Genomic DNA, 20,248 nt, shown 5'->3' on the forward strand with positions numbered 1-20,248 from the left:
TGTCCACACACCTATCTAAATACCATCCCTCACACCCATTATATACTAGCCAGCCTCACTAATACAAACACTCACAAAACAAGCTCCCACAAGCACCTGTCCTGCAAGCCAAGAAATATGAATCAATACTAACATTCCCTCCTTAAATGCTGCTTTTTAGTGTCAGGGTTACATTTCCCTTCTGATTTTGTAGTCCTTCAGTTCTTTTAAGGCACATAGAAAATTTACTTTGTTCTCCCCACGATGGATTTGTCCAATTAAAGAGATTGTTAGACTAGGCATCCCAGCCAGCAGGATGTCATAGGCTCCTGAATCACTGTGTCAGCTAAATGATTCATGCATTGCCTATAGGAGTGTCTACCCTCCCACTCAACATTTACATAGCTTGTTCTACAACTAAAGGTGCTGAACTCTTATCAAAAGAGCTGCAGTTACACATAATTTACCAGGTCAGCCTGATAATAACTTCTCAGCAGAAGCCTCAGACCATTTGTTGAGCAAGGTACTACCTGTTCAGAAAACCAATTCCTCCAGCCAACAGATGAGCTGAAACACACAAACTGTATTTCAAATTCTCCTCAATTTTTCTGCATCTCTTAAGATGATTCTTTAAGAAAAATCATTAGATCTTCATCATCAATTTCAAGAGAATACAATAAAAAAAGAAATTTGAAAAAAGTGAAATGTAATGACTCTGCAGGGAATGAAAAAGAAAATAGAAAGAAACAAAATTAATTCCTGTGAAAAAGCAAAGGCAAATTCTTGAGTCTTCCCAGTAAACACAAAAAAATTCAGTTTTTCAAAGGTTGTTTATCCATCAAAAGCAGTAACAGACTCACTTCATGAGACACTCACTAGAAAGACAGACAACTAGAACAATCCTATAATATTCATGAAAAAAAGAGTGTCAGTTTCTCACATACCGCCACACTATCTGCTGAAGAGCATCCACCCAGTTAAAGTGATTTCTCTGAAAACCAGAACAGCTTGACAAAAATCACTTCTCATTGCACCACACTCTACTACAGGTACATGGGAGTTGTACTATATGGAAGAATAAAAATAACTACAGAGCTGGTGGCCTTTGAGCACCTACATTTTGACACCAGGCCATAATGGGAATTGTCAATTGCTAGAGGCAAAAAAATCACCACTAACAAACATTTGCACTATGGCAATATTGTGGCCAATTAACCCTTACTGGAAAAAAGTTTCTACACAAACCACACACATCTTTTCTGCCCTGTTACCCACACAAGGATAAACTCCCCTGTGGCTTAATAGTACAGTATCATGTTAAAACATTGCACTAAGAAACAAGAGCTGGTAACAGCAGCAAAAAGTTCTGCGGTTTTCAGGGATACCCAAACATTGCAGTCTCAGTATGACCTAGCCTTCTAACATTTTTATTAGGCTGAAGACAGCAGAAAATTGATGAGTAATAAACTCACAAGACTCCCAGCTCTTCCCTTTGAGCAGTGATTTTCTACCCTAAAAGGGTCTTGCTTTCAACAGAAAATTGGGCCTGATGACCTCCAGAAGTTCCATCAAACCTAGACTTTTCTATGATTCTAAATTAATTCAGAGTTTTGTCCATCATACACGCAGCTTTCAAAAAAGCTTATTTTCTACCTTAAATACTGCCAAAGCAGCTGAAATGGGCAGAAACACCAACCTAGTTTACCAGAAGTTTATGTGGGTTAATCACGCAAAATACCAAGTCATTACTGACAAGTACGAACAAGATTCTACAGCCTGCAACTTATGTTCAGACACAAACCCCCTTTTTTTACTGAAGTTAAATACAGATTTGGGTAATAATTCTGTGTATCTTAAGTTTTAGGTAATAAAAAGTTGACATGGTTTAAGGAACCCAGTAAACAAATGGAATATAGTCTTCTCTAGCACGTCTACTGATCTCAGACAAGTCGGGATCAGGAGGATCAATTTTTACTCTTAAATAAGTTGCTTCAACCACATACCATATCTTCATTCTTACTATCTGATCCTTTCAGCTTTGAAAAGATCTAAACATCTTTAGAAGAGGCTATCCGTACTAAGAAATATTTCAACTCTGAATCAGAACATTAACGCAAGCTACTAGCAGAAGGCAAGACACTGTATCTGCACTTCTCCATGACTACCCCACCTTTCTATCTAGGACTACAGTTTCCATGACTTCAGGTGCAAACTCCTAACATTTGACCTGTAAGTTCTGAAAAGAATTATCAAGTTTATCTGAACTGCATCCTTAGCTTCACCTTCCCCTCACAGACATGTTAACTATTTCTAATGCAACGCTATGCACTAACCTTTGAATAGCCTTTTTTTCCAAGGTAGTTAAGTGCTTCAGTGATCTTGACCATCATCTAAAACCACACACTTGTTTTTGCACCCTTTTCACATTCACAATTCTAAACAAACATCATAGGCAGGCTAGTCCCTAGCTAAGTATTTCAAGACAGTATCAGACAATTTTGCTGCCCACAGAGCATGACATTTAAGATCTTGACTATGGTGTAATGCCCGCTGGGACACATCTTTGGGGCAGTTCCTTTCTTCTCTTCTGCATAGTGTATTTACAGCTACACCACCCCAACATAGATATCAAAGATGATCTGGAAGGAGATATTAGAAGAGACTTCTCTTAACAGGGAAGCAACTTAACATACCACTTAAGTGCACTCAGAGGTAGCTTTAACCTTTGCCCAAACACAACCAGCATTTAATGGCCTCCATCACTCAAAAGACAGAGGCCTTGTCAGCAACAGCAGAGACAGTACTATTTTCTTTTGACAAATCCTTCAAGCAGATCTTTCCTTTCTCCATTAAAAACAAACAAACAAGAAAACCAGGTTTATCTGCTTCACCCCTTTATCTTCGCTCAGAAGGCAAGACAGGAGGAAGTGACAAGGAAGGGAAAGATTGTGAGGAATCAGTATCCGTATAATTTTCAATAAGAATTACTTTCTCACACGGGATAGGCTTCTTCAATTCCAAAACACTTGGGACATACCATACATCAGCTTCCTGCTTTCAGGTAAATATTTCAGCCTGTCCTCTCGAACAGAGGAAGGAAGTTAATAAAACTGAGTGGTTTGGATTTGTGTGGCAGGGCTTTTTGGTAGCGGGGGAGGGGCTGCAGGGGTGGCTCCTGTGAGAAGCTGCTAGAAGCTTCCCCAGCTCCAAGTCAGACCTGCCGCTGGCCAAGGCCGAGCCCATCGGTGACAGTGGTATCACCTCCGGGATAAGAAGTATATAAGTATTTAAGAAGGGGAACCTGCAGTGAGTAGTGGGATTGGAACGTGAGAGGAACCCCTGTGCAGATACCGAGGTCAGCGCAGAAGGAGGGGGAGGAGGCGCGCCGGAGGAGGGGATGCCCCTGCAGCCCGTGGTGAGACAAGACGGCAGGCCGTGTCCCCCCAGCCCACGGAGGGGAGTGGGGGAGCAGATGACACCTGCAGCCCGGGGAGGAGCCCACGCCGGAGCAGGGGGATGCCCCCCAAGATGGCCGTGACTCCATGGGAAAGCCCGCGCTGGAGCAGGCTGTGACTGAAGGACTGCAGCCCGTGGGAGGGACCCACGCTGGAGAAGTTTGTGAAGGGCTGTCTGCCGTGGGAGGGACCCCACGCTGGAGCAGGGGACAAGTGAGGAGTTCTCCCCCTGAGGAGGAAGGAGCGGCAGAGACAACGTGTGATGCACTGACCCCAACCCCCATTCCCCGTCCTGCTGCACTGCTGGGGGCAAGGAGGTAGAGAAATCGGGAACGGAGTTGAGCCGGGAAGGAGGGAGGGGTGGGGGGGAAGGTGTTTTAAGGTTTGGTTTTACTTCTCAGTATCCTTGTTTTGATTTGATTGGTAGTAAATTAAATTGATTTTGTTTTTTCCCCCAAGTTGAGTCCGTCTCTTGCTCATGACCATAAGTGGTACATGATCCCTCCCTGTCCTTGTCTCGACCCACAAGCCTTTCATTGTATTTTCTCCTCATCCACCGTGGCTGGTGGGAGGAGTGAGCGAGTGGCTTCATGGTGCTTTGTTACCGGCTGGGCTTAAACCATGACACTGAGGTGTGCCTAAGCTACTTCAGTCTCTACATTTTATACTCACCCAGAAGACGATGTTGTAGCTGAAGAGCAGGTATTTGTACCAACAGCTGACTTCTGCATTAGAATATCGGTAATAGTGCATCTTCTATAGCAGAGCGTCTGTGCAAAAAAGAAAGAACAAGAAGAATTAGGCAGTGAAATATTTTAAGAATAAAGAATTTCTTCCCAGATCTCTTGCTCTGTTGAGAACGAGACTATAGTAACCTGTACCGTATGCCATTCAGAGGCATGTTCAAAGTCAGCTCAGAAACTTCTGCTGACCCTAAACTCCCTCCAAGTATTTGTTGCTTAATAATCCTATCTTCTTTAAGCACCCTTATGTGGTAACAGGGAGGGACACCCAAAAAGGAAACTAGCTATACAGTTAGCCTAGGAAGATCTGCATCAGCAAGCTGACATTCATCCGCCTTCTCACTCCTTCAAAACCATTTTACTTATACAGATGGCTGCTTGGACTTACAGAAAAGTTTAAGTGCACACCCTGTGGACTGCACATCCAACTCAGCTAGCAAGATGTTAGAAGTGGTTACCAGGAAAATCTCAGTGTCTACAGACTGCTAAATAAAATGGGCAGTTGTACTCTGTCTTATCCATACTTCAGTGTTTTACTAAATCAATACCCTGTAAAAGGTTTTATTCTCAAGAACAAAAGCCCCACCGTTAAACAGCTGATCTGCTCTGCAGAGTTTGGTTTCCTTGCTTCTTTACATACACTAGAGATAAGGTTCAACTGCAACTGTTGCTCAAATATTTCAGAGAACTACAGCTCTTCAGAGTATCATAACTAAACCACCTCTGCAGAAATGCCATGCATAGGAAAAAAAAACAGAGGACAAGCTGTTAAAGCGAGAGCCGGAGCAGGAAAGACAAAGCACTCGCATAGCCCTCACATTCTAGAGGGCTGACTGCACAAGTGCTGCTTATGATAGACAAGAAACAGTTCCACATTTCAACCCTCTGCTCGCTTGAGGCAAGCATTTTCCTCCCATAAGATGTCAGTGAAAGGCTTGTAACAGGGATGCAAGCACAGAGAATTTTCAAACACCTCATAACTAAGGAAAAGACTTCAAGGACTATGCTGACCTGGACATTCACAGACAGCATGCAAAAACCAAGACTACCCAGCAAAGTCTGAAACCAAGCACCATGGAACAGAGAACTGAAGATCTCCACGACATCCACAGCTATGAGAAGGGAAACTAATTTATTTTTTTTTTTTTAGAAGGCAATCTGCACCTGGTTGTAAAAACCATTCCCACTGAAAGAAGGAACAGAATCAAACACTTGTCAGCTGAGAATCCCATTCAATACAATAAACAGCTTGCTTTAGCTTTTAAGTAAAATACCCATTATTTTCCAGGACAGTTATGGAGTACTACCATCAGTGTCTCACTGGAGGAGCTTATTTTTTTGAAATCTCAACACGAATATTTCATGCCTTGCCTTAAATTTTTTTTCCCCTGGAGCTAAAACTACACACACAAACAGATCAAGGACAAACAATGGGCATCTCCAGCCCACAAGACTACGGACAGAGATCCCAAACAGACTTTTATTTTTCTTCCATAGGTCTCCCCATGCCAGGCTTGGCTTCCATCTGGAAGCAGACTGAGAATCCCTCCTTGGTCCAGACACATCCCCTGTCCCTCTTCAAGCCCAGCCAGGAAGTTTCTTTGCTGCACAACAAAATGGAAATAGTTTTCAGAAATGCAGAAACCATGTAGAAAAATCTAATGAGGGTACATTTTGGTAGAATACTCCATAGCTTTAAGCAGTTATGGAAAAAACAATTGCAAAATCATGTGCCTTGGCATACTGAAGTAAGACTGCAAGACTTGTGAACAGAGAATAATTTCTGTTTTTTTCAAGCTAAGATGGCCTGCATGCGCATAAAAGGAATTTTGAGATCCTACTGAAAGTTGGTAGGTATTATACAAGTCATACTGATCGACTTGACATGAAGTAGGTCAATTTGTATATAATAAAGCCAGACATCACCTAAGTAGCCTTCATGCATATGCCACCTATGCAGGTTTCTTAAGATACATTACCCACAGGCAACTCTAGATTACCGCATCTGGACAGACACAGTAGCAATAGAAAAATCAGTAAAAGAAGGAATTAATCCTCCTGATTCCATATGAGATGGAGTAAAAAAAATTCCACGAGACAGAGTAAAACTGAGTTAAGTCAGAACTAAAACTTTTTTTCCCTCAATAGCCCCAGTAAAGGGACTGAACACACAGAATGAACTACTTAACTGGTTTCAGAGAAATGGCAGAGTCTGGAGAAAGATTAAAGGATATACTGCACATTCTTACAGAAACACCACCTGCAAAATTTGTGAGGCTAGAGAGCATAAACATTCACTATTAACACCTGAGCTTGATATTTCCACAGTTCAGGTGTTGATTTCCATACAGTTTTAAACAAACACTGAAAACAAGGTTTTTTGCCTTCCAAAACCTCACCTTATAACTAGGTTCTAATGCTCACAGTTCAGTTACAGCAAAAAGCACTTAACCTTTGTTAAAACAAAGAAAATTGTACTTTATGGCAGTACAGGCAGTAACTGGAAAGGACTTTCCTAGATGTATGTGACCCACTCATACACATAAGCTGAGTTTTGCAATATACATTCCTAAGAAGTACAGTTTTGTTTCCTCATGCCCTGGTTCAGCTTTAGTTACAGACCTTTTCAACCCACTCAGTTTCACAGACAACATTTAGGAATCTTACTATTACGAGACATAGTAAAGAAAATTGTTTAGAACACCACTCTTCTGACATGCTTTTCTAAGCCTGCAGCTGAGAGAATAAAAGAGAAGGAATGAACGCTTGGTTTTCCCAACTTCTTCATTTCAGTCTCTAGCTCCAAAAGGCAATTTATATTTCAACAATCAATACTCATACACTTGTCCAAGTCAGTAAGTCTGATGGGTCAGGGGAAGAGAGGGAAAAGAGGGAATATTAGGTGACAACAGAAGAACCCCACTAATCCGAGCAGAGTCCAAGACTCCATTTGCACCAGTGTAAGCCTGTATTACAGCAATACACTAGCTGCCAGTGCAAACACATTCTCCAGATGCAGGCACACTGAGGCCTCCATCGCTGTTCTGCCTCCCTCCCCATGAAAATCAGGATCCTGGCAAAAGACAGGAGCAGCAACTGTAAAATGCACATACTACGAATAAAAAACATTGCTTTTGCTGCTGCTGCTACTACTACAAGATGAGGCAGCAAGTGGCATTTAACTAGCATATCATTAAGTTCCATAAAAATGGGGTTCTACTAGACAAAAAGGCTTAAAATATAATCTGGGGTAGAAAGGCAAGCATACCATTTCAGGACCTAAAATACAAGTCTGAAGTCTTACTTTTTGTTAGGTTGCCCTTCCTGGCATTGGGACTTACATCCAACTGTTCAAGTCCCAACTTCAGTGAAACTATTCACGGGAAATAAGAGCATCAAAAGTACCCTTACTGATAAGCACCATTCCCTACGTACCTCATTGTTTTGACCACTAGCGTGTAAGACATTTGCCCCTACTTTCCCATACAACTAGCAAGATGCCCCAGCCGATTCCAATCACAGTATTTTCACAGAATGAAAAAGCAAAGTGTTTTTTTTAAATACGCCTTTTTTTTAATGCTCTGAAGTGACAGGGGGCCTAGTACTACCAGTACTGGTTCCCTGTTCCAAGCAGCTGTCCTATAACAGCACATGGCTCCCCAGACAGATGTTACCTTCTGAAACACCTGCCTATATTAAGAGCAGATTTGAGTTACTCTCTTTGCTTATCCTCATCAGGAGTCTTTTGGTTCTTCTTGACAGACTACCAAACACCATATGGCACAGTATAATCACTACTGCTGTGGGAGTGACATTCTGACATAATAAATCTAAAGTGTAGGTGTGTCTGACTTTTTCCCCTAACCCTACAAATAAACAGACCAAGCAATCCACTCAAGGCCACACAGCCACCTTCCCCATGTTTATCCTAAAAGCAGTCATGTTTCCTAATGTAGGAGGCATCTGTTACCAGTCCAGAAATCTGCTACATCAGTATTTCATTTAATTTACATCACAGGCTACATAACTGTGGTTAAGCAATACTACAAAACACTTGGAACATTAAAGTATGTGGGCAGCATAGACTAGTAACTTTCTCTACAGTGTTTCAGACAAAGCAAGTCACATTGTGTCAGCTGACAGTTATCACCCACTCATGACAACAGAGCAGTGCTGCTTTGGTAGAATATATAATTTTGTCTTGGTGTTTACAGCTTTAGTGAGGGGAAAAAAATATGGTCATTCATCAAGAGACTACTGCCATTTCCAAAGCATTTCTACACCCACAGATTCCATCTTACCTTCAAAATGCTACAGCAGTGATATTCATAGTCTATAGATTTTAACTCTCATAAAACAGAAGCTGTGATATATTAAACAATCTAATTCATGTATGCAGGGAAATCCTCACAGATAAGATGTGCATTAGTGTTCCAGATTTGTTCTAGATTTAACATCTCTAGATCTAGGTCCACAAATTCTTTTGACCCTCAGGAGGCGTTAACTTTACAAGGGAGACATAAGTCACACTGAAGTTCCAGGTTCAGACAGTACCGCCACCATATGTAGTCCTGATCCCCTTCCCTGTACCCTCCTAAAATCCACAAACATTAAACATCCTATTCAGTGGAGCAAACAATCATACAGCAAATCATGTAGCAAATCTTCAGATCAATTCTGTGATCTTGTACCACGTGCCAAGAAGAAAACAGTTTTAAGCCTTCCAATCTATCTCCCCAGAGCTCATAAAATGCAAGTGTGGGTGCAGTCAGGAAGTGGCACGAGAACAAGGATGGGAGGCCAGAAGCAATGCTAGCTTCTGAGAGTGCTCGTGGAAATGCAGCACCCCTGCAATGCCAGCCTAAACCAGCACCACAGGCTACACAACACTTCAAGCTAACACACTGAAATGGATGAAGCCGGGGGAAGAGGGACAGAACTAAACTAAGACAAGAGAAAACAAAGAAAAAAAATTTAATTTTGTAAGCTATTGGCTGCTCCCCCCATCATTCATCAATACAAAGCATCAAGTCTATATGAAGCTGGTGAAGCAAATCAACAAAGTCAAAAGAAGAACACACTGAAGAGCAAGAAGAATTTTTAAAATAGGATATGCACTTTGGCCTATTTTTTGATATGACTACTTAATTCCATTACTTCATCAACACCAAATCTATATCAAAAAGCATCAGTTCATTCAAGACATAGTGCCATTTTCTTTGGTCCTCTTATCAATAGGGGGGGCAGTATGTGAAGTTGAAAGAAAGACTTACCCCTGACCAGGGATAGTTCAGAGATTCTCTTAAGACCTTCTGAAAATGGAGCAACTAAGAGGCACCTACAGACTGCTTTTTCCACATCCCAGAGAAAAGCTGACCACCGAGGGAGTCTTAATGTTCACTACAATATCTGGGTGCTGGGCATCAAATCTTCATATTTAAAGGCTGAGCTGGTACAACACAAAGGGAACTAAAACTGACAGGATTTAGAGCTCTTACCGACTAATCTGTTCCTGGAAACAGAGAGAGTAGCCCTGCTGACGATTCAGGAACTCCCTGCAAGCATGTGTCATCTTTATTTTTGTAATTTTGTCTCCAAGGAACTCTGACTAGGGCCTCACAAAGAAAATACAAGCTTCTCTTAAGGAATACAAGTATAGCGTATTTACTTCTGCTGCAGTTCAGAACAGCAGAGAAATATTTGCTCATTCTTGGAGGAAACCTGAGGATTATTCAGCAAAAGGATATATTTAACCCAAAAGACTCATGATGCAAGACAGATACTGCTAATAGGTTATCCCCATTTTACTAGAAAAATAATGCCAGATAACAGATCTCTGAACTCAATGGAAAACACGACCAAAGCCAGACATATTTCTTAAGACATTATCGTTTGGGGCTCTTATTTTTGTAGTGTGCTGAAGCCGCTAAGTCCTCAAAGTACTTGAAGACTATTTGAAGCACAAGTTGCTCCAACACAAACTCTACAAAACAATCTCAGAGCAGATCCAATCCCCTGTAAACGGGAAGAGTTTCAGGTTTCAGTGACCAGACTTTATTCACTACAGCACAAATTGCAACTTAGAAAACTTGTAAGGAACATACTCCAGTGTTCCCAAATCCAAAACAAGGAAGCAGCGATTCAGAAGAGCTCCACTCCAGCTCTACAGACAACTGACACTGAAGTTTATACATGTGCTTTTGGCCAAGCCACTACTTTTACGTGGGTGAGTTGCATCTGAAATACCATGTAAGAGTACTTTGAACTTAAACTAACATTCAGAATGTAGACACCTTAAATTCTGAAAAATAATCTACATGGGCATCAAGAAGTATCATCTTTTAACCTCTTCTGAACTGCCCACCTGACTAACATCACCAATACTTCCATATAATAGCTCTACATTCAAGGAGCTATTCACACTATCATTCATGTGATGTTTTCAGCTCCACCTGATTTCTTAAACGAACAGAAAGACACTAAAGGAAGACTTGAAAAAGGCAAGCAGAATTAGGGATTGCTTTCACAGCAATTAAAAAGCAGTGACAGAGGACAATAGCAGTTCTAACAATTTCACTTTTCACTGCTCTTCACACAGAAGTTACCAAGAGATATAGTTGGCTGGCCTTGCTTTCACATGTTAAAGTCTTTATTCCTACTTCGCTATAAAAGCTACTAGTAATGCTTAAAAAAAAATAATAATAAAAAATATATATATAAAAAAAAAGCAGCTCCAAAATTTCCATATTTTCATTTATACAAACTGGTCAGAATGAAAGCCAATGACACTGCAGAATGCAAGTATTGACCATGTAAATTCAAACTACAAATATTTTTAGTTATTGCCACTGTGGAGAGGTACAACTCTACTCAGCTATCCACTGAATTTTACTAGGTTTATGCTACAGGTCTGCTCCACCGACCTCAGTTTCACTGAAGTAATAAGTGAACAGATAAGAGACTTTCTGCTCCAACATACAGCAGCGCTTGACAAAGGCACCAACTAGAAGGCACAGACCTCTTACCTAGTTCAAGGGAAATCTGCTCAAAGTAGCTGACTGCAAATAAAGCGTACACTCCATATTCTGACTTAAAGCAAGGGATAGCACAGGAAGCAGAAAGAAAAGGAAATGTCACAAGTAAACTTAGTCCAAAAGCCAGCAATTTTCCAAACATGACCAAAAGAGTGAAAGACAGTAGAAGAGAGAAGGATCTTTTTGTAAGCTGCCAGGGTCTTTATTAGTATTTAAGAATTGCAGGCAACAGCAGGAGTACAGGATGTAGGGCATTCACTGACCTTATCCTCAAAAGCACTGTGGGATAACCCATGCACATACAAGTTAAAACTCAAGTCGGATTACACCAGGATAAGCGAAACCAACACTAGACACTGTCACTACAGTTCAATGGATGGCTCATTAACATCTTGGGAAAGTTTGAAAAAATCTTTCATGTCTATGAAAATCTTCTCTAACAAAGCTATTGAGCAGTTTCACCTGAATAGGAGCTTGCCTGTGTTGTAACGTACTTAGTATACACAACAAACCAAAAAGCTATGTTTTCCTTTTACTTCACAGAAAGTTCAGGTATTATGAAACACATAGAAGTGCGTCAGTCATTCTGACCAGGAGTTTATTCACTCCCGGGAGCAAAGCCTTTTAGAACAAGTAGCCAGAATAATCTTAGCTGATCAAAACTCCTCAGCTGCTTTCTACTACCTCTCATGAGAGCAGATATATACCCACTCCCTATAACATCAACAGTAGTAAGGGAAAACTCAAGTTTTCAAATTAAGGCAAGCATGTAATTTGACTTTTTCTTCTTTCCAACAGAAGTTTTTGGAACCCTTACAAAGTAAATATTTTATTTGAGGAGCCAGAACTTCCAGGCTGGGGAACAATTTTATTTCTATTTAGTGATTGGCGAATAACTTTATTTCTATTTAGTGATCCAACAGTAACAGAACCTATTCCATACATGTTGTCTGTTCCCTCCCACACCTCCATACAGACCAAAATATTCCAAGAACAAAATGGGTCCTCCATTTGCTATACCACTTTGTATCACAAAAATAAGTCACAACTTTGAGGAGAAAAGACAGGAAGCTACCAACTTTCTTTGCTGACAAATCCACTCTTTCTTCAGAGAAAATCCTACACTTTTAGACACATTGTGGCTTTCCTCCATTTCCAGGAATGCCACTTGTTCAAGTCTCCAGTTACATTTAAGCCAAAAAGGATATCCCTTCATTTTATTTTGTCATAAGAGAGAAAAACAGGAGACTGATTATAGAAATATAAACTAAAGAAATGACAAGCACATAATTTGTTTGGGGTTTTTTGAGTATAACATGCAGTCTGTCCACATCCACACCACATTTCTTAGCCTTTACACTGAGTGTTCCTATATATGTATTTATATAATATATATTATGCATAATAAAAGATATTTATTTCGACAATTTAAACCAGATCAAGGTATCTTTAAGTGGAAAAAAAAGAATTCCAATATTGACATCTGATCTCCAGTAATGAGCATGCTAAGAATGCATGTATCTGTACAATACTAGTTACATTCACCACTTGTTCTGGTTAAACAATGCTGTCTCCATGTCATGGAGACATGATGTGGAGCTGAATCCATAAAACCTCAATTTTTTCTCCCTTCCCATGCCAAGTAACAGGTCCCATGCTTTCAAACACCACAGGAACACTCATTCCAAATGAGGCACCCTCCCAGCACCAGGGGATGCTGCTTATTGGAGGGTGGGTTGTTAATGCCTGTTGGGTTTGGGGACAATGCTTTCAAAGCTTGCTTTCTTTTGCTGCCCTCCACTTCATACACCAATTGCATTCACAACACACCGAGAAGAACCTTATTTTACATGCTGAGCAGGACCACCACCAGCTTAGAGGCCACAAGAGAAAATAGCTCTTTGTGGCCACACTGACAGCTCAAAAACGGTGTAATTATTCTCCCTATCAACTGACTTTCTGGTAAAGAAACACACTTCCGCAACTTTCAAAAACCAACTAGCAGGTAAACCTCTAACACAATACTGGAAAACATTAGAGATGTGACAAAACAGCATTCACCAAACACCTCACGCTCCTAACCACTGCCAGCTCTTCAGCAGACTAGATGTCTCAGCCCAAAGACAAAGAAATAAGCTAATGCTTCAGGAGACGTAGGAGGTAGGTTCGCAGAGCACCCTGCACATGCTACCACAACACAAGGAAAGAGAATTAAAAAGACAAAGACCAAAGCTGCTCCAGGCCAAGCCCATGCTTGAACAGCTCCAGCCCTTCCCCCAAAAGCCAGTGCTCAGGCGAGGTGGGTCGGGTCGTGAGAAACCCTCGACTGTCTCACTGGAAGACTCTGCATCCGCCCCAGGGGAAGGAGGAAAAACAGGCTTTCCACCTCTCAGGATTATGCCAAGAACAACACGGTGCCATTAAGAGATCAGGGCAGCAAAGGCCATGAAGTGACACTGTCGGAGCTCCTTCCAATGCAGACATCAGTCTCTGCAATAGCTAACAGCAAATGCATCAGCAGAATTAGAAGGTGCGGTGGTTAGACACAAACACTTCCTAATCTGTGCCTTTAATAAAAGGGAAAAAACAAATACCTTCAGAAAAAAAAAGTGAGAACACAGGAAACTGCCATCTTAACAGGCTGACAGTATGACTGGTTACACAAGCAGAACAGCTCAAAAAAAACCAAAACCCAACCCAATAGAGCTGAACAACACCTTCCCTTCTCACTTCTCCCAGCTGGACAAAGTCTTTCAGTTGAACTCCCTTCTGCTTTGCAGAAGCAGACGACTGCTATGACCACTTCACCAAAATACCCTTTGCGAACTCAGCACACTGTACACTTTGCAAAGAAAGCCACCTTGTTGTCTTCTGAGAGTCATCTCACTAACTGCCTACCCATCAGTTTCAAGTCAGATAACTTTTTAGATGAACCTTCCATCTCCACAGGCTTACCATGCAGACAAACTGAAGTAATACTCAGGGCAGGGTAGAAAGCTTTGCTGTTTCATACCCTTTATTATATGCAGCTATACCACTGCATTCATACTCCACACAACATTAAGTACTTCCCTGAGCACCATTTAATAACAAATTGTTGAGGGGAAAGAAACAAGAGAATCAGCTCCATATCCTGGCAGTCAGAAGGCTGCTGTCGTGTAGAGACGAAAGTCCAACATCTCAGGTGTCTTCCTTCAGATGCAAGTTACTTGAGACTATTCAACTTTGTTTTCTATTCCAGGAGTTTCTAGATGTCAGCGTACATGCTTCAGCACTGATTTTATACCCCAAAGCAAGAGTAGACAGCTCTTACCAAGCAGAACAAATCACATTCTTTCTGAAATATTAAAATTCACAGCATTTAGCTGCCTTTGAATACTGTGCTTCATTCTGCTTCCTGTAGTTCTGACTGCAGCAACTGGAAGCCGCCTTGTTTCCTCCAAGTCCATCAATTATTTAGAGAAAACACCTTTCCAGAGAGACTCAAGTATCAATTATTTAGTCTTTGAGCAGGAAACAAAAACCTTTAAAACAGGAAAAGACGACTTCTGGAAAGGGCTGTTGGGCCACATGAACAGATTTGGGTTTGTACACTAGCAACCTGTCTGAAACAGAATGAAAAAGCCTAAATAAAACCACCCATAAAAAAGGCAAAAGCTCATATGCACACACAAGCTCAGCAAGTGCCTGAGCCTATTAGTGCCACAGGAAGAGTCCCAACTACACTGGGGGCTTCAGCACAGGTCTTCACATAGAAGACCCTTATCAATTTGTTATAAATGCCTGCTCTCTAGACTGGGAGTGTAAAACAGAGAGAAGCTCCTTTGTAATACCAGGACAACATTCAACAACACTGACTGCAAAGGTCAAGAGGAAGCAAAGGCCTATGTTTATTACACCCTTGCCTTTCACATTCAGGTTCAGATTAAGGATGAAGAGAGTCCTAAAATTCTCAGCTTTTGCATAGACTTCTAAAGACAAGGACACAGAAACAGCTCTCAGAAGAAACACATGTAAGCAGGTACTCTGGATAAGAACAGAAATGTATTCACTTACACATATCATGTATGAGCTTTACTACAAGGAAAGGGATAAAACACTATTGCTTTGCTCTCAAAAAGGAAGAGAGACAGGAAACACTGAAGCAAAACAAGTGCTGGTCCCCCCTTCCAAACAGGGGCTGAGGCACACTTTGAACCAGAAAGGAAAATAAACTTACTTTTAAATCCTAACAGCCCTGGGTTCGGATACCGTTCCTCTTGTTTAGCATATTTTATTTTCATTTGCCAAAAGTTTTCTGCATAAGTGGTAACAGAATTCAAGTGTGAATAATCAAGCAAAATGATACTTCTCCTCTCTCAAAGGGATTCAATTCTAAGATTTACATCAGATTGGTAAAGAAAGTCAGCAAAAGCCTTCGAAGCCAGTGGTTTCAACTGCAAACATTGCAATCCCTTATCCTGTCAATATTTGAGGATCACCATTTTCTGCAGGTTAAATCCTTTGCCGTAATCCTCACCTGCGACATGCCTAAAATATTCTTCAGCTCACTGACCATACTGAAAACAGGTTTTGTTCAGTCATCCAGAAAAAAAGAGAAGCAGCTTTACAATGCAAAATTCAAATATGAGACGTTCAAGTATAAGTAATTAAATCGTGGCTGTTTTCAAAATGAAGTCATCTGAACCTAGACTGTTCAGTTTCCCCCCCCCTCTTTTTTTGATTGCTAGATTAGGGGCAGGGGAACACCCAAACTATTAAACTTTAAGAGCCACACATATCTAACCTTGTTAAGCTTCACTCTGATCATCTCTGACATTGTTCTTAACCTTTCCTTTATCAGATGCTTTTGACTGAGCATGAGCCAAAGGGTCAAGAAGAAGAATCCTGTTCCTGCCCAAGCTGTGCTAGGGGCTGGAAGGCTGCTTCAGTACCCTCATGCAAGCTACCAACACTACAGCTCTAGAAAAGCCACAGATTTTAAGGACTGTGCAATACTAGTGACGAAGACACATGACCATCCTTTGGACATACAATCAGAAGCCACCTGGAAAAGGACCATTTCTTAATTCCCCCTTAGTGATAGCCTGCAACATTTACTCTGAAGTAAAGAAAATTCTTGTTTAAGGGTTTGATTTACTTTATCTAAGGTACTTCAGCTTAAAGCAACATGAGAACCATAGCACGTTCACGGATTTTGTGAATTGCAACCTGTTAGCCTTGGAAACCCACCACAGATGCCAAAGTACAAAAGTCCGTTCTATCAAAAACAGGAAGTTTTGACCCAGGAAGCCACAATGCAAAGCAGCATGACACAAAAAGCCCACAAGTAAAAACATTCTTGATTCACAGGTGAGGCATAAATGTCTCCTTTGTCTGGTGTCTGAAAGCCACATATTTCACCATACCCCACTCCAGTGGAAATTTTTTTGTAAAAGCAGAAAATGACATAAAGGGAAGATCTGTGGGAACAGTTTTGACAATAGCTCAGCGAACCCCACTTCCCTCCCCTGCCCCACCTCAATGAGATTTCTAATTAACACAGTGGGCTTAAAACAAGAGTTTAATCTATTCACACTCAGCAGTACTCAGACTATACCACACCTAATACACGATGGGAAACTTCATAGAAGACTATAAGAATTAATTGTAGGAGTTTGTCAGCAGAAAAAACTCCACCCCTACCACCGCTTTTTTTTTTTTTCCAAACATCAATTTACAGGTAATGGCTGACCGGTAGCCACAAACCAAAGCTTCATAAATTAAATATAACTACCCTCTAAGAAAATTGGAGGTCAGCCTCAAGACCAAACAACCTATAAGGGATCAAAACATATATTCCACAGTTATTCATTAGAAGTTAGCCTACAACTAAAAACTTCTTCATCCAGATTATCTACACATTTGCATCCGGACATGACCAAATTCATAAGACATCATGACAACAATTTTCTTCCTACATCTAAGAGCAAAAAGTCACATCTTCAATACCAAAGAAAGTGCCCCAACTAGACAGCATTTTAGGGCTCACAGCAAGGGCTTTTTATGATCCTTTCATTAAGTATTGCAAGGCCTAAAGCTAGCAAAGGTAGCCCAGAACATACTCCCCTTCAGTCCTGTCAGGTTATGTTGAAGGCTCTTGCACAGACACCGCTTCTAACAAGTAATTCTTTTCTTTCTTTTCCGTCACACACCCATGCCCCCCTCGCCCCCGCCAAGAGGGTTGGGAGGACAGGAAAGAGGCTTTAAACAGGAAAACAGCATAAGATTAATTATTGTACAATGCACTAAATGTCAGGCAAAGCCTATGCCCACAGACAAGAATAAGACTCAAGACTCAAGCGAGGTTTCTCCTGATTTGGTCTTCTTTCCTGGGGAAGCTTCGACACAAAGGAAGATACAAAGAAAGCTAACTAGATCAACTTACACTAAATAAAAATCATACAGCACACACCAGACACAGAAGAGCAACTTTCAGTGATTTTGATCTAGTTCTAGGCTTCACCTTTATTAAGTCCATCTATGAGTGATATCAACAAAAATAAAGCAAAATGCCAACCACATAACTTACTTGCATGTTGTTTCTCAACATTATTATAAAAGTATTTCCAAACTTTTGGGAAGCTATTTTTAAAAACTGCTGTTTTCAGTGGCATTGTAATTTTGAACATGAAAATATTCTAAGGACAGGCATCATCACTATGTTCTTCCCTCCCCACAAGGACAGAGCTTTATAAAAGGACACACATCACACCCTGAAAGTACCTTCTTCCAGTGTCATTAGCCAGAGGATAAAGAACATCATTCCACCAACACAGATGTCCTGGATTTTTTAAAAAAAAAACCAGCCAAAACACAAAAGCTGCAAAGTAGTTTCCCCCACAGCTCATTCCTACTTCTCATCAATGACTAGACTTGATTCGCCACCTGACCCCTTCTCTCCCCACACAATTCCTTTGTCAAGCAGACAGTGGTAGCATCTCAACCATCCACACCCAAGCATTTAAAGTTTCACACATTTAAGTAGAAAGTGGCTCAGGAAGTCATAAGAGTATGTGAGTACTGATGCCTAACTCACTGATGGAGATAGCCAGAAAGGAGATCATCGCCCCAATGAACTAGATAGACCCTGTACTTCCATTCTCTAGGAACGGGTTTCCTTCCATTTTATCCAGAGCTCTAGGTCACAAACTTTATGTCCCTATGGAAAAGAAAAAAAAAAAAAAAAAGGCAATGCTGGAAAAATCTTACCCTCCCGGTTATCATAAAATGTCCTTCCCTCCACCACCACCTTTGAAGACCTACTAAGGAAGGGAAAACCAACAGAAGTAACTTACTTTTACAGCTTTTTTTTTTTTTCTTCAGAAAGGCTCAAAATAAAACCACTAAGTCTACATTGAGTATGTGAGGTAAAGTCAGATGTATGCTTAACAGCCTTATGCAGATACTCTGAAAGTGTAAAATCATGGTTTGTTCTACACAAAAATAAAAAGCCAGTATTGAAGTGAGGCCAGTATAACACCATGGGTCCTCCATAATACCAAGCCTTTTCCAGCTTAGCTTAAACCCTCTCCCTAGAACGCACAAGGGCCATTCCCTCCCTTAAAACAAAAAAGTTTACAAAGGGAAAAAAAAACAGAACACTTTCCCCACATTAACCGTGCATAATGCATTTTACTTGAACTCTCCTCATAAGGTCTGCGTGCAGCAGCTTCTCAGCAGCGCTCCGTAGGGGTCACAGACCAGAAATAAAACATTCGCCTCAAACGACAAAGACGACCAGGTAGAAGGTAAATGACCAAACGGGAACTGGTGATGTGTTAATTACCCAGTCACCCATCCTGGAACCCCACAGGAGCCGAAACAAACACAAGGCATCACCTCAGGTGACACCGCACTCAACGGCCAGGCCTGCTTCGGCAGGAAGCTCAGAGGGTGTCAGAGAGGTCCCTCGCTCACACAGCTTACAAGTAATTAAAGTCAAAATTCAAAAAAGAAGTTACAGGCCCCAACCCTCGTACACACGGAGCAGTTGCTTCTGCTAACAGCGACGCCTGCATCGAGGGCAGGCGCTGCCGACAGCCGGCGCACCGGCAGAGGACGGAGCGGCCAAACGCCGCCCCGCGGCTGCAGCACCCCGAAAGGCCTTTTTTTAAAAAAAAAATCGTTTTTCTCCCTCGTGGCACCTCACTCAACTAAACAACTTCGCGTGAACTCCCAGAGGAAGCCTCGCCCGGCCTCTCCGGCTTCCTTTAATGGACAAGGACAATGGCAGAGGCTCGCCACAGCCCCACGTTTTCGGGAAACTTACGAAGTCTGAGGGCTGCTGCCCGCCCCGAGGGAGGGCAGCCGGGCAGCGCTTGCTCCCCGCTCCGTTCAATGGCTACCAGCTCCCAGGGGATGTTGCGGGGGAAGAGTCGTGCGCCGGGGACGGGCGGTCAAAGACGGGGGCCGGTGCTTAAAGACGGGGGGAGAAAGGGGCATTCCGTACGGCGGGGACGCGGCGCGACCCCGGGGGCAGACGGCTGAGGGGATGCCCGGGCCGGCGGCGGGGCGGGCAGGGACTCACCGGGGGCAGCAGCCTGCTCGCCAAGTTTCCCCAAGTTGGGCGGATGTCGGCGTAATCGGGGGTCCCTCCGCTGCCTCGGCTAGTCCATGGACACGGCGCGGCGGCGCTCCCGGACTTTCCCCGCGTCAGCGCGGCCGGCCACTAGCGCCGGGGTGCCTCTCCGCCGAGCCGCCCCACCGCTACCGTGCTCCCGCCGGCGGCCGAGGCAGCGCGGAAATGCACGCCCGTCCCGCCTGCCACGCCCGCCCCCGTACGCAGCCGTACTCCACACAAAGGGGACGCGCGGGAGGCCCCGCTCTCCCTGCGGACCCCCAGGCTCTCGCGGGCCTCCGGGCGGCTTCGCCTGCTGTGGCCCCCACAGGCGTCCTCCGCGCTGGCGGGGGAGCCGCGGCGCCCCGCGGGGACCCCCGAGGCCGGGCGGAGGCTGCGAGCGCCAGCGGCCCCCGCCCCGCCCCAGCGTGGGGAGCG

General features: G+C 42.6%; 1 protein-coding gene across 4 annotated transcripts in view; it reads right to left on the bottom strand.

Annotated features, from left to right (window-relative positions):
- Window positions 1-19,939, bottom strand: part of TSPAN14 (tetraspanin 14) — a 40,739-nt gene extending 20,800 nt beyond the window's left edge. Inside the window, exons 1-4 of one of the 4 annotated variants that reach the window (XM_052800314.1) lie at window positions 19,781-19,939; window positions 18,890-18,972; window positions 18,463-18,515; window positions 4,107-4,204 (exon numbers count right to left, since the gene is read on the bottom strand). In XM_052800314.1, the coding sequence (XP_052656274.1) occupies window positions 4,107-4,187 (81 nt within the window). In that variant the 5' untranslated portion in view covers window positions 4,188-4,204; window positions 18,463-18,515; window positions 18,890-18,972; window positions 19,781-19,939. Of the gene's footprint in view, window positions 1-4,106; window positions 4,205-4,315; window positions 6,592-18,462; window positions 18,516-18,889; window positions 18,973-19,780 lie in introns of those variants that run through there. The other 3 variants (XM_052800315.1, XM_052800313.1, XM_052800316.1) reach the window with 3 other exon arrangements.
- Window positions 19,940-20,248: the final 309 nt, after the last annotated feature.

Source organism: Harpia harpyja, chromosome 10 (assembly GCF_026419915.1).
Source record: "Harpia harpyja isolate bHarHar1 chromosome 10, bHarHar1 primary haplotype, whole genome shotgun sequence".
NCBI lineage: Eukaryota > Metazoa > Chordata > Aves > Accipitriformes > Accipitridae > Harpia > Harpia harpyja.